Source organism: Geotrypetes seraphini, chromosome 3 (assembly GCF_902459505.1).
Source record: "Geotrypetes seraphini chromosome 3, aGeoSer1.1, whole genome shotgun sequence".
Taxonomy (NCBI): domain Eukaryota; kingdom Metazoa; phylum Chordata; class Amphibia; order Gymnophiona; family Dermophiidae; genus Geotrypetes; species Geotrypetes seraphini.
Window position 1 is genome coordinate 68,823,169 of NC_047086.1, and position 14,786 is coordinate 68,837,954.

The 14,786-nt window shown below is 41.1% G+C and overlaps 1 protein-coding gene across 4 annotated transcripts in view; it reads left to right on the forward strand.

The window, feature by feature from the left end:
• Positions 1 to 14,786, forward strand: part of GCLC (glutamate-cysteine ligase catalytic subunit) — a 251,587-nt gene that overhangs the window by 180,793 nt on the left and 56,008 nt on the right. For all 4 annotated transcript variants that reach the window (XM_033936648.1, XM_033936647.1, XM_033936646.1 and 1 more), the window contains one exon: positions 10,859 to 10,971. In XM_033936648.1, coding sequence (XP_033792539.1) covers positions 10,859 to 10,971 — 113 coding nt within the window. The remainder of the gene's footprint in view (positions 1 to 10,858; positions 10,972 to 14,786) is intronic.

The following is a 14,786-nucleotide window of genomic DNA, read 5'->3' on the forward strand; positions in this document are numbered from 1 at the left end:
AGAATATATGTCTGTCTGTCTTTCTTTCTTTCTGTCTCACTCCCTGCCCTTGTGTCTTTCTTCTTTTCTTTCTGTCTCCCTCCCTCCTATTATTTGTCTTTCTTTCTATTTGTCTCTCTTTCTGCCCCCTATGCAGCATTTATCTCCCCTTGTCTACTTTCCTGTACAGTAGCCATATCAGCATTCCCTCCTCCTCCATTTCCTTGTGCATCAGCATTTCCCCCCTCCCTACTTCCCTGTGCAGCATTTTCCTCCCTCGGGTGCTAGAATATATGTGTGTGTCTGTCTTTATTTCTTTCTCTCTCTGTCTCCTTAGCCACTTTTTCCTGTCCATTCTCCCTTCTTTTTACCTCCCCTGTGTCCACCACCACCCCTTCACTGCTCCCCTTATCCAGCAGCAGCTCTTCTCCCTTTGTTTTACCTCCCCCCTGTCCATCAGTACCTCTTTCTGATCCCCCCTGTCCAACAATAGGCATCCCTTCCTTTTTTTCCCCCCCCGTCCATCATCACCTCTTCCTGCTCCCTCTGTCCAGCAGTAGGTCTCCCTTCATTTCCACCCCCCGTCCAAAAGCATCTCTTCCTGCTCCCCCTGTCCAGCAGTAGGCCGCCCTTCATTTTTTCCCTCTGTCCATCAGCATCTCTTCCTGCTCTCCCTGTCCAGCAGTAGGCCTCCCTTCATTTTTCCCCCTGTCCATCAGCACCTCTTCCTGCTCCCCCTGTCCAGCATTAGGCCTCCCTTCATTTTCCCCCCTGTCCACCACCACCCATTTATGCTCCCCTTATCCAGCAGCAGTCCTTCTCCCTTTGTTTTACCTCCCCCCCTGTCCATCAGCACCTCTTCCTGCTCCCTCTGTCCAGCAGTAGGCCTCCCTTCATTCCCCCCCCGTCCATCAGCACCTCTTCCTGCTCCCCCTGTCCAACAATAGGCCTCCCTTCCTTTTCCCCACCCTGTCCATCATCACCTCTTCCTGCTCCCATTCAAGCAGCCTGTGCAGCAGTCTTCACACGCTGCTTCGGGTTCTTCTACTGCCCTGATTTACTCTGGCACGTCCCTGATGACATCATCAGAGACGCGGCAGAGCAAATCAGGGCAGTAGAAGTGCCTGAAGCAGCGTGTGAAGACTGCTGCTTAAATCGCCGGGTAGGTAGTCGGGTCAGCGGCAAGGGAAGGGTGGTGAGCGGTAAAGGACTCCTCTGGTCTGTTGCGGAGGGCGGCTCGGCTCCATTTCTTGATTCGTTCTGGAGAGGGGGGGGCAAATGCGCTGTGTTGGGGGGAAGGGTAGGCAGACGAGGGGACCGTGTTGCGCGTTTTCACCGCTTCTGTGGTGCCTGAGCTGCAGGAGAGGGAGCGGGTTGTACGTGACGGGGGAGGCCCCGACTTCTCGAGCTGCAGCTTCTTCGTCGTTGAAAGTCGCCGCCGCCGCAGCTCCTGTCTCGCAGCTGTGTAATTTTTTTTTTTTTAAAATTTGAAAGCCGCCACCGGGGCCGCGCATGCGCAGTTGTATTTTCGCAACAGATCAGGGAACACGTTTTTTTTTAGTGCGAATGCGCGGCCTACCATTTTATTATATTAGATGATCTTACTGTCAGAAAAGCTTCTCGGTGCTCTGGAAACTCCGCACCATAAAAAATACTTCGACGACAACTCATTCCGCCTGCTAGTACAATCCTCCATTCTCAGCATCCTGGACTACTGCAACATCATTTATCTGGGCTCCATGAAGAAAACCACCAGGAAACTAAAACTGATTCAGAACACCGCCTTATATTTGGCCTAAACAAATGGGAACACATCACCCCCTTCTACCATAAACTGCATTGGTTACCATTTGAATCCAGAGTCCTATTCAAATTCGCATGCCTCTGCTACAAAACAGTATTTGGTATATCCCCAATCTACCTCAACCCACACATCAACCTAAATTACAACAATAAGAACCCCCGCAGAATCCATCTGTTCGCCTTCCCCTCCCTAAAACTATGTCATTTCAAAAGGTTCCTTGACAAAACCTTTTCCTTCCAGGCGGCTAAACTGAACGCATGGCTAGCCCAAATTGTGCTCGACGCCCCCACCTACCTTGACTTCAGGAAAAAACTCAAAACACACTTATTCCATTCCCATCAATGCACGTGAATCTCCAACTACTCCTTCTTATTGTCCTCTCCTAACCCGTTAACTTCAAGGACCTGTATTTTTTCCTGTAAATAAATAATACCTTCCTTCTGTACCCCCATGTATATCCCTGCCACTTCAATGACCTGTACACTCCTAAAATGTATATTCCTGCCAAACTCAATGACCTGTACATTCCTAAACTGTTAACTCCAAAGACTTCATTGTTTGTAACCTTAATTAATTGATGTGAACCGCCTAGAACTCCCTGGGTATGGCGGTATACAAAATAAAGTTATTATTATTATTAAATCTTTAGCCCTAATTATGAAGTATTTAGTATATATTTAACATTTTTTCATGTCCAATTTAGTTTTGTAGCCTCCCAATTGGTTCATTTTGTACGTCATCACGTTGGTACGTGATGACGTGTGTATCTACATCTTCCTCTAATATTTAAAGTATAGTGGCGGTGTCTTTCAGCCATTAACGCTTGAAGAAAATGTATGCTTATGAAGCTGTTTTGAATTTCTAGCAGGTACCCTCTGTATTGCCAATTAACTGTTTAGTATTAACCTTAAAAAATGTTTTGTATTTACTATTTTAAAGTGGATTTTGAAATAAAAATGTATGTTTAAAAACTTTGTGTTTATGTATTTCAGAGACTATACCTTTTTTACAATTGATTAAATCACTTTTTGGTTTCCTGACGCAGGAGCAAAACAGGTTTAGCCTGTCGGAACCTCTGACAAAGCTAAGGGCTCCTTTTACAAAGGCACGTTGGCAGTTTAACGCATGTAATACCGCGCGCTAAACCGCTAGCCGCTACCGCCTCCTCTTGAGCAGGCGGTAGTTTTTAGGCCAGTGCGGGGGTTAACGCATGATGAAAAGTCGCTCGCGTTAACCCCACTAGCGTGGCTTGATAAAAGGAGCCCCAAGTGTCTTGTCATTCTAATTGAACATTTTTTTGAAAATGATTAGACTATGATATACAGCACTTAAAGATGTTTGAAGGCACTTTAAGCATATGTGATGATTGGGTGGTAGGCAATATTCTTGGGGTAAATACCCCTTGTTTTTGTCTCTGTCTCTTGAGTATATTCAGCCTTTGAATTATATATATATAATTATATATATATATATATATATATATATATATATTTTTTTATATATATATATATATATATATATATATATAAGAAGTTTAATGCTTATGTGCACAAGGTTGTTAATCTTTTTAGAGGAGTGGCCTTTATTCTTGACAAAACAAACTTCATCCTCCTAGAAAACAGCAAAACTCCAACCTTAACAAACCTAGTAATAAACTCGATCTCATACCCCACTCAACCCACACTAAAACTTCTTGGAGTACTGATTGACAGAGGTTGTACCATGCAACCACAAATCAACAAAGTAATAAAAGCATCATTCGAGACTGAGAAACCTAAGACAAATCCGAAAATTCTTCGACAGGAAACAATTCCAACTTTTGGTACAATCTCTTATCCTTGGACTAATAGACTACTGCAACATACTATACCTCCACTGCCCAACGACCATGATAAAGCAACTTCAAACAATACAAAATACAGCCCTAAGACTCATCTATTCATTGAAAAAAATGACCACATCACAGAAGCATACCACAACTCACACTGGCCTCCCTCCCCCGATCCTGCGGGGAGCCCCTTAAATTCATCTGCGGCAACAGGAAGCCTCCTTCCCACACCGAAACCAGCAGGCCTACCTGACTGCACGAGCCCCGCTCCAGCAAGGCATTTGAGACCAGCTCCGCCCCTCCCCCGATCCTGCGGGGAGCCCCTTAAATTCATTTGCGGCAACGGGAAGCCTCCTTCCCGCACTGAAACCAGCGGGCCGACTTGACTGCACGAACCCCGCTCCAGCAAGGTGTTTGAGACCAGCTCCACCCCTTCCCCAATCCTGCGGGGAACCCCTTAAATTCATCTACGGCAACGGCGCACAGCCGTTTGGCGCGCCAGCTAAGGCACATGGCAAAGGCGCGTGCGCCTTAGCTCGCGCCTTTGCGAAGCATCTGAGCAGAGCCAAACTGATAAGTATTTGCATGACCAGTCAACCTAACTATTTGCACGCTTAGATATCCTAAGTCTGTATTACCTTATAAGCATATAAGTCTGTATATAAGACTGTATTACCAAACTGATAAGAATTTGCATGATCAGTCTTCCTAACTATTTGCTCGTTTAGATAGCCTAAACCTTAAGCAATCGATATTTCCTCCGCCCACTAGGCCTTGTCTCTTCTCCTTTTTTTTCTCCTTATCCTTGCTCCAACATGAACAACCCTACATGAAAGTTCATAGCCTGTCTCCTCCTCTACCTACTAGGCACAAGAGGTTGAATTTCAAAAGCCTTAGCCTTCGAACCGATCCCAACTTACATTACATGGAATAGATTCTCAGGGCCTGAAAAATCTCTCCGTCCCCATCATGATTGCACAGAAACAGGCCCTTTCCCAATCTCTGTAGTCAACGCCTCCCGCCATTTCTCCAGACCAACACCCAGAAGAAAACAATCCCTAAAAAACTTACAACATACTGAACCCCCACCTACTTTGGAATAATCCATTTTCTCTGGAGTGTATCTGAACATCCGCTTGGTCAGGAATAAAGCCCAACTAATCAAAGACTGGCTGGAAGAAACCCACCTAGATTTCTTATTTCTAACCGAAACATGGTTAATTTCCGATCAGGATGCAATCATTGGGGAAATACTACCATCAGACTACAAAATCATCCCCCTATCAAGAAACTCAAAAAGAGGAGGTGGCCTAGCTATAATTCTCAGAGGCCATTTTGAGTTCCAAGTTCTAGACACTAAACTAACCAACGATATGGAAATTCTCACATGCAAAATATCCAAAATGGATTGTAAAGACAACTTGATCATTACAATATTTTATATGCCCCCTAATAAATGGAATCTAGCAAAAGATGACTTCTATGAATTCCTCCTTACAAACTTAGTAGCCGGCACCCATAATCTTTTAGCCGGTGATGTTAACTTACACCTCGAACAGGAAGAGAATTCCAATGCAGCTGACCTACTTTCCTTCCTAACTTCGCTAGGTTTCTCCAAGCCTCCCCCGACTACAACCCACAGGAAAGGTCACCACCTCGACCTGATTACTTTTTTCTCCAATGTCCCTATTACTCCCAGTATATGTCTCATAGGTGAAACCTGGGCTAATACCCCTTGGTCAGACCACCTTCTTTGTAATTTTGAATTAAGTTTGATCAAAAAACAACCTGAAAGGAAAACTAGACCAATCCTAAAAAGATGTTTTGGTCAAGAGGACAGTTAAACCCAATAGAATTCTGGTCGCACTACAGCCTATTTCCAACCCCGGCCTAGAACCTAATTTTGTCCTTGTTTGGAATAATTTCAGCGATCAGGTTCTAAACAAAATCGCAGCACTGAAACTTCGCAATAAAACACTTCGTCCCTCAGACAACTGGTTTGATGCTGACCTTTTAAAACAAGAAGTACGTAAATTGGAAAGAACATGACGTAAATCGGAGACAAGACAATGACAGACTCAACTGGTGACTAAAAGTCAAAGAATAATTAAAGAAAAGCAATGTAAACATTATTCCCAAATAATCAATTCTCCCTCGCTGAATAGTAAAGAACGTTTCAGAATAGTTAACTCTCTGTTCAATATTGATTTACTCAAATGCTCCAACTCTGACCTTCTACCCTCCGCCACAATCCTAGCCGACTATTTTGCCAGTAAAATTCACAATCTCACATCATCTCTTGTAGTTTCCAGCACAGAACCAACAATCAACCAACCTGCCGTAGGAAAAGAAAGTTCAATAGCAGACATGACCTGGAATCGCTTCGAAAGCTCAAACTGGATCCTATTCCTCAAGCTCTACGCTAAATATGCAAAATCCAACTGCCCACTAGACAGCTGTCCTCCCTCTATCATGAAATCGCCCTCCCCCCCATTTAAAGCTGAACTCTTCAACTGGGTTTCCCTATGCTTGTCCACCGGCCTCTTTCCGACAGAACTCGGCCATATCCTTGTATCTCCTATTATTAAAAACCCCAAGGAACCAACCTCTTCGGCTATCAACTACAGACCCATTGCCAATATACCATTCTTCCAAAAAATTATGGAAGATTTAGTTAATCATGACCTCATGAATTACCTAGAGAAGTTCAACATTCTTTACAATTCCCAATCTGGCTTCTGCACAAATCATAGCACAGAAACTATCTTAGCATCTCTGACTAATTACCTCTTCCACTTATTTTCACTGGGAAAAAGTGCCCTGATACTCCAGTTCGACCTCAGCAGTGCCTTTGACCTGGTTGACCATGACATTTTACTCGGATGCCTTGACTCCATTGGCATCACCGGACAGGTACTAAGCTGGTTCACAGGCTTCTTAAAAAAACGCACTTACCAGGTTCACTGTAATGGAACCTTCTCCCAATCCTGGCGCAATCCCTGCGGAGTTCCTCAGGGCTCCCCTCTATCCCCCTCTCTATTCAACGTCTACATGGCTTCATTGGGTCATATGTTATCTGACCTAAAACTGAAATCATATATATACGCAGATGACTTCACTATTATCATTCCCATAACCTCTCTTACACAAGAGACTGAACAATTCACCTCTTCCGTCCTCACCAAGATAGAACAATGGACCCCACATTATTCAAATTAAAACTGAACCCAGAAAGAAACAAAATTTTCCTGGCTAGTCCCACCAACAAGTTAGCAAATACCTCCTTGAAATTAAACGGGTTAGACTACCCAATTAACTCCACTATCAAAATCCTTGGAGTCATCCTGGACCGATGCCTGACTTTCGAAGTCCATACTAATGCTCAGATTAAAAAATGTTTTGGCACCCTCTGGAAACTTCGCACCATCAAACACTATTTCGACTTCTTCTCCTTTAGACTGCTGGTCCAATCACTAATCTTAAGCATCCTAGATTACTGCAATATTATATACCTGGGATCCTTTAAAAAAAAACATCAGACGCCTAAGAATCATTCAGAATGCTGCCGTTCGCCTCATTTACGATCTCAAAAAATCAGATCATGTAAGCCCTTATTACAAAAAACTACACTGGCTACCGATGGAGGCAAGGATCATCTTCAAATTTGCTTGCCTCTGCTTCAAAACCTTAACAGGCTCGTCTCCAATCTACCTGTTGGATCACTTTGAACGTTCAGGCCCCACCTGCACACGTAATGCCCACCTTTTTGCCTTCCCTTCCCTAAAGGGCTGTGTCTACAAGAGATTCCTTGATAGATCTCTGGAATTCCAAGCAGGCAAATGGAATAAATGTCTAACCACTCATTTCTAACTCACCTCCTACCAAACTTTCAGGAAATCAATCAAAACCTATCTCTTTGATAAATTTCTCTGACTCCCTCCCTGCCTTGTAACCCTGCCTTGTATCTCTGATATGCCTTCGGATATCCTGACTACTCCTGACTTGCTAAGTTAAGTTGATTGTCTTGTTTGTAACACGCTGTCTATGTACAGTCTCTTACTCTGTTAACCACTCTGAACTGTTATGGTATTGCGATATTCAAAAATAGTTATTACTATTATTATTATTATTACAAGCAAGAGTACACTTCAAATTCTACTGCCTACTATTCAAAGCTATTAATAGAGAAAGCTCAACCTACTGGAACAACCGACTAACTCAATCCAACTCAACCAGACACAGGAGAACCCACTCCCTATTCAAACACCCGTCAACCAAAAACGTCAAACGAAGAAAACTATATGACAACCCAATGACCACCAAAGCAGCAAAACTAGACAGACAAATCACCAATCTACTGTCTTCGATCACAGACTACAAAACCTTCAAAAAAGAAGCTAAAACCCTAATCTTCAAAAAATACATAAAACCTATTTAACATGACCAGTTCTTTCCCAAACTCCACCTACCAAACTTCTACCCCTATCAAATCAAAAATGTTTCTTATTACCAAACATGTATCACCTTAAGTTCTCAACAATTCTTATGTAATCCACCTAATTATTTTGTAACCTCCTGCCAACTCTTATGTAATCCGCCTTGAACCGCAAGGTAATGGCAGAATAGAAATCATTAATGTAATGTAATGATATATACAGTGGAATCTTGGTTTACGAGCATAATTCATTCCAGAATCATGCTCATAAACCAAATTGCTCGTATATCAAAGCGAGTTTCCCCATAGGAAGTAAAGGAAACTCGCTTTGATTCGTTTCACCTCCTCCTCCCCCCCAGGCTACTGGCGCTGCTCCATCATCTCCCCCCCCCCCCCCCCCCGCTCAAACTGCCATCGCACCCCCTGCCTGCGAATGCCCCCCTTCTCCGAGAATGAGAGCCAGAAGGCCTTGAGCATGCATAGATGCTCAAGGCCCAGCTCAGGCAAGAGGCAGGATCTTTCCTTAAATGGCACCAGCACGCAGCAGATGGGGTAAGGAGCTTGTTTGGGTGGACGGGTGGGCAGATGCCGCTTCCAGCACAGCGGTGCGATGGATTTCTCGCAAGGGGGGGGCATTTGCGGGCGGAGGATGTGATGCTGGTTCGAGCGGGGGGGGGTGCTCATTTAGCAGGACGGTGCTCGTCTTGCGAGTTAAGGTTTGCGGGAGTGTTTTGCTCGTCTTGCAAAACACTTGCAAACCGAGGTTCCACTGTATATATAAATTGTTGACAGACCATAATTGCTTTGTATTGGATTCTAAATACAACTGGCAAACAGTGAAGTTGGCGAAGATATGGCGTCCAGGTGTGGTAAGCCAGCATTCAAGGCCTCTATTGTCAGATGGACTTGCATGGCCATTTCATCATCATATATTGCCTGTGAAAAGCAGCCGTGGTCTCTCTCAAGGCACACTCAACCAGGAATATTGTGGCTTCTTGAGTTGAGTCTCGGGCAGTCCCTCCAATGCAAATTTGTAAGGCAGCAACTTGATCTTCTCTTCATACCTTATACCCAGTTTTACAAAGTGGATGTGGTGGCGCGAGAGGATTCCGCTTTTGGGTCTCAGTTTTGTGGACAGGCTCTGCTGTCCCACTCTAGATGATGCCATTGCTTTGGTACGTCAGCATTCATAGAGAATCCAGAGTGGAAGTAACAGAATGGAAGATTAGGTTCTTACCTTTGATAATTTTTCTTTCAGTCCAGTATGGATTCTGTACGGTCTGTCCTCTTTGTTCTGTACCACCTGCCATTTCTGCCTCAGATGTTTCTCATTTCAGGCTTAAAGTTCTTAGCTAGCCAGATGGCCATGTATAAAATGGTCTTGAATATGTAAGTGCATTATTCAGCCTCTGGCTCCTTATGTTAATGCTTGTTACACACAGCAGGTTGGTTCTTACTGCTGCTATGTTCCTTGAATGTTTTCATGTTTATTACTAATTCTTTATTCTCTTATGAATTGCAGAACAGAACTGTATAATGTTGGTGGGGAAGTTCCCCATACTCTTTCTGTGTTTTGTTCCAGTGATGATTGATTTCTTTGGGACACAACTGAAGAGGGCACTATAATACACTGTAATGTGGGAGGTGCTGAAAGCTGTGAATGTTACTTCTGCAAGACCCGGTTTGTGGGTTGGGATTGAACACTATTCGTACAGAATCTAAGGGGATTAACAGAGAGAAGATTACCAACGGTAAGAACCTAATCTTCCATTGGTGCCTAACTTCAGATATTCATAGGAGATAGCTAGCTATCTCCAGCAGAATATTAGCAATTAACAGTTAACTGCTAATCTATATCGCACAACATAGCTGACTAGGTGCAGATATTCCATGTATAACCTAGCTATATTTAGCAGCCAAAATAGATCTGCTATTTTTGGGACCTATCTTTAGCCGCTAAGCACATATCCAGTTAATGCTGGATATCGGCATAACCAGTTAAGTTTCTGCAGCTAAAAAAACCAGATATTCAGTGCCAGCTGTAGGAAACAGCTTGGCATTGAATACTCAAGTTGAGTAACTGCGTCGGGTAGACAGCATGCTGCCCGATGCCATCTGAATATCAGCCCCTGTGCTTTTCAGATGTAAGCAAGATTCCTTTATCACTCCAATTTGAGTACTGCAGTATTAATTTTCTTTCATGACAAAATATTTTATTGTATTTTCTCTGCTAATCAGGGATTTAGAGCTATATAGTTTTTGTTGAAGCAATATACAATCATATTTAACTTTTAATATAACTTAAGCCGTTGCAGTGCTGGAGAAATATTCAGCTGCTTGATGTAAGAGTCTTATACAACTACAGTGATAAGTATTGCTCATGCCTATGCTGTTGGGCACCTTTGATTTGTCAAAGCAATTCATTATATAACAGATCTTTAGCCCTAATTATAACAGTGATAGAAACATGTTCACTTATGCCTAGGAAGGTAATGGGACTGTTCTAGAGATTTTGCCCTATTTGATCACCACTTAATATTGCTTTTGACTCTTACTCAGTTTGTAGCATTCCATTTTAAGTTTTTGATATACAATATATAGTAAATGTTTGGGGGTTTTTCATTAGGCTTTTCTTTTTGAAAAATCCTGAGAAATGTCTTCTGGAGTATTTCCAGCATGTGGCTGGGGATAACCCTTGGTAGAAGATCAATGTACAACTAACTTGTTACTCCTTTTGCTACTTGAGAAAAATCTTCCTAATATAGCTTCTGTACTGTGTACTTTTAATCTTGCAGTAATTTCTTTGTCATAGGCATTGACCACCTTTTAGCACAGCACATTGCACATCTGTTTATTCGAGATCCACTGACCTTATTTGAAGAAAAAATTCACCTAGATGATGACAAAGAATCTGACCATTTTGAGGTAACTTGTTTTTATGCTTCTTAATAGTACAACTGTAGCCATTACAGTTTATTTCTGAGCATTACGGGTAATTTGGCAGAAGCCTGTTAGAAAATTTTTTTATATATAGGAAATGAGTAAATTGTAGGTCTCTAGGCACTGTTGTGCAAAAAATCATAAGAACATAATAGCCTTACTGGGTCAGACCAAATGTCCATCAAGCCCAGTAGCCCATTATCACGGTGGCCAATCCAGGTCACTAGTACATGACCAAAACCCAAGGAGTAGCAACATTCCATGCTACCGATCCAAGGCAAGCATTGGCTTTCCCCATATCTTTCTCAATGACCCTATGGACTTTTCCTCCAGGAACTTTTCCAAACCTTTCTTAAAACCAGCTATGTTATCTGCTTTTATCACAACCTCTGGCAATGCATTCTAAAGATTAACTAATTCTGAGTGAAAAAAAATTTCCTCCTATTAGTTTTAAAAGAATTTCCCTGTAACTTCAAGTGTCCCCTAGTCTTTGTAATTTTTGACAGAGTGAAAAATCGATCCACTTGTGCCTGTTTTACTCCACTCAGGATTTTGTAAACTTGAGTCGTATCTCCCTTCAGCCATCTTTTCCAAGCTGAAGAGCCTTAACTTTTTTAGTCTTTCCTCATACGAGAGGAGTTCCATCCTCTATTATCTTGGTCGCTCTTCTTTGAACCTAATCTAGTGCCACTATATCTTTCTTGAGATAAGGAGACCAGAATTGAGCTCAATATTCTAGATGAGGTCGCACCATGGCGCGATACAAGGGCATTATATCATTCTTAATCTTGTTAACCATCCCTTTTTTAATAATTCCTAGCATCTTGTTTGCTGTTTTGGCCACTGACACACATTGGGCAGAAGGTTTCATCATATTGTCTATGATGCTACCCAGATCCTTTTCTTGGGCGCTAACCCCCAAAGTGGACCCTAGTATCTGGTAACTGATTCAGGTTATTCTTCTCAATGTGCATTACTTTGCATTTGTCCACATTAAATTTCAAATGCTACTTGGATGCCCAGTCTTCCAATTTCCTAAGGTCCGCCTGCAATTTTTCACAATCCGCATGTGTTTTAACAACTTTGAACAGTTTAGTGTCAACTGCAAATTTAATCACCTCACTCATTGTTCCAATTTCCAGATCATTTATAAATAAGTTAAAAAGCATCAGTCCCAGTACAGATTCCTGCGGCACTCTACTGTTTACTTTCCTCCATTTAGAAAAATGACCATTTAACTCTACCCTCTGTCTTCTATCCGATAACCAATTCCTAATTCACAACTGAACTTTGCCACCTATCCCATGACACTTTAATTTTCTCAGGAGCCTCTCATGAGGAACTTTATCAAAAGCTTTCTGAAAATCTAGATACACTACATCAGTGGTCTCAAACTCAAACCCTTTGCAGGGCCACATTTTGGTTTTGTAGGTACTTGGAGGGCCTTAGAAAATTAGTTAATGTCTTATTAAAGAAATGACAATCTTGCATGAGGTTAAACTCTTTCTAGTTTATAAATCTTTCCTTTTGGCTAAGTCTTAATAATAATATTGTTATTTATAGCTAAAGAGACATATGATCAAAAAACTGTTTTATTTTACTTTTTTTATTATGATAAACATAGCGAGGGCCTCAAAATATAACCTGGCGGGCCGCGAGTTTGAGACCACTGCACTACATCAACCGGCTCACCTTTATCCACATGTTCACACCTTCAAAGAAGTCAAGCAAATTTGTGAGGCAAGATCTCCCTCGGCTGAACCCATGCTGACTCAGTCTCATTAAATCATGTTTGCCTACGTGTTCCACAATTTTATTTTTTATAATTGTTTCCATCTTTTTTTCCCAGCATTGAAGTCAGGCTTACCGGTCTGTAATATCCCAAATCTCCCCTGGAGCCCTTTTTAAAAAGCGGTGTAACATTGGCCTCCCTCCAATTTTCAGGTACTACAGATGATTTTAGTGACAGGTTATAGATCACTAACAGGTCAGCAATTTCATGTTTGAGTTCTTTTAGTACCCTGGGATGTATACCATCCAGTCCAGGCGATTTTTCACTTTTTAACTTGTCAATTTGGCTTAGTACATAATAATAATTTTTATTCTTATATACCGCCAAACCTTCAGTTCAAGGTGATTTACAATAAGAGAAAAAGCTGAACATACAGCAACTTATAAATATCAAATGTTTCTCAGAAGAATATAGATTACAATTGAATCAAAGTGACAAAAGACTGAACATACGATAAATAGGAATCATAAGTATCAAATATTTCTTTAAAAAATAGAAAAATGCAGTTAGGTCAGATATTTTTCAAACATAAGTTTTTTGAATTTTTCAAAATAAATAGTAAGATTGGGTTTGGGGAAAAAGGGCATTCCAATATGAATTCATTGCACTAGCCTGAAATGCCAAGGTTTTCCATAAAAATATCTTATTACGACATGCTTTTGATGAAGGGAACATAAACCAGCAGGATCTTCATGTATTCTTGTTTGAATTATAGAATTCAAAGTGGGTAGAGAGGTAGGTTGGAGATAGTCCAAATAAGACTTAAAAAAAAAACCAGATACAACCAAATTTGAACAGAATTCTGGCCTCAAATGGTAACCAGTGGAGCTTTAAGTAGTAAGGGCTTACGTGATCATATTTTTTAAGGCCAAAGATCAGGCGAACTGCTGTATTCTGTACTATTCTTAGCCTACTAAGGTTTGTTGTTGGTTTTTTGTTGGGGTTTGTTTTTTTTATAAGAACCTAGGTAAACAATATTACAGTAGTCCAATGTAGATAGGATTGATGACTCAACCAATATCCTAAAAGACGTTGAGTCAAAATGTTTTTTGATGGTACAAAGCTTTCATAGAATTGAAAAACATTTTTTAACCAGTAGGTCAGAATGGACATTAAATGATAACTAATAATAACAGTTTACATACAGCAGGACAGTGAAGTTCTATGCGGTTTATAATGATTAAAAGTTACAAATTGAGTAGTACTAATAGAGTTAGGATTTTTATCGTAGCAGCAGTGTGCCGGATTTTAAAAAGAAATGGGATACACACGTGGGTTCTCTAAGGAGGTAAAATCAAGGGGGGTGGGTCAATAGAGTGGGCAGACTTGTTGGGCTATGGCCCTTTTCTACCGTCATCTTCTATGTTTCTATCTATAGAATAATTTTGACCATTTAAATGAAGTCTATTTTCTGTGATTTTTATCATTGGGACTAGCAAGGAAAAACTGTTTTTTCTGGATTGAACTTCAGTTTGAATTTAGTAGTCCATTGTTCTATTTGTGCCTGGATAAAAACAATATCTGATATTTTTACTTCAGTCGTAAAAGATGTTGGAGGAATAAGTATTGTTATATCATCAGCATAGATATAGAATTTAACCTGTAAACTGTTTAATAAATTTCCCAATGATGCTAGATAAATACTAAATATGTAGATAAAAGTGGTGAACCTTGTAGGACACCACACGAGTTTGTCCACAAAGAAGAATATTCACCAGCATTAAATACTTGGTATGACCTGTTTTTCAAGAAACCTTGGAACCAATTCCATACATTTCCCAATATTCCAATTGAATCCATGCAATTTAATAGTATCTCATGGTCTACCAAATCAAAAGCACTGCTTAAATCCTACTGGAGAATCAATGCACTAGTCCCTAACCTAATCAATGTAGCTAATATGGTTTCTGTGCTAAATCCTGAGCGGAATCCAGATTGAAAACTATGGAGAATTTCAAATTTATCTAAATAGTTAACTAGTTCAGCATTTACTAGTCCTTCCATCAAC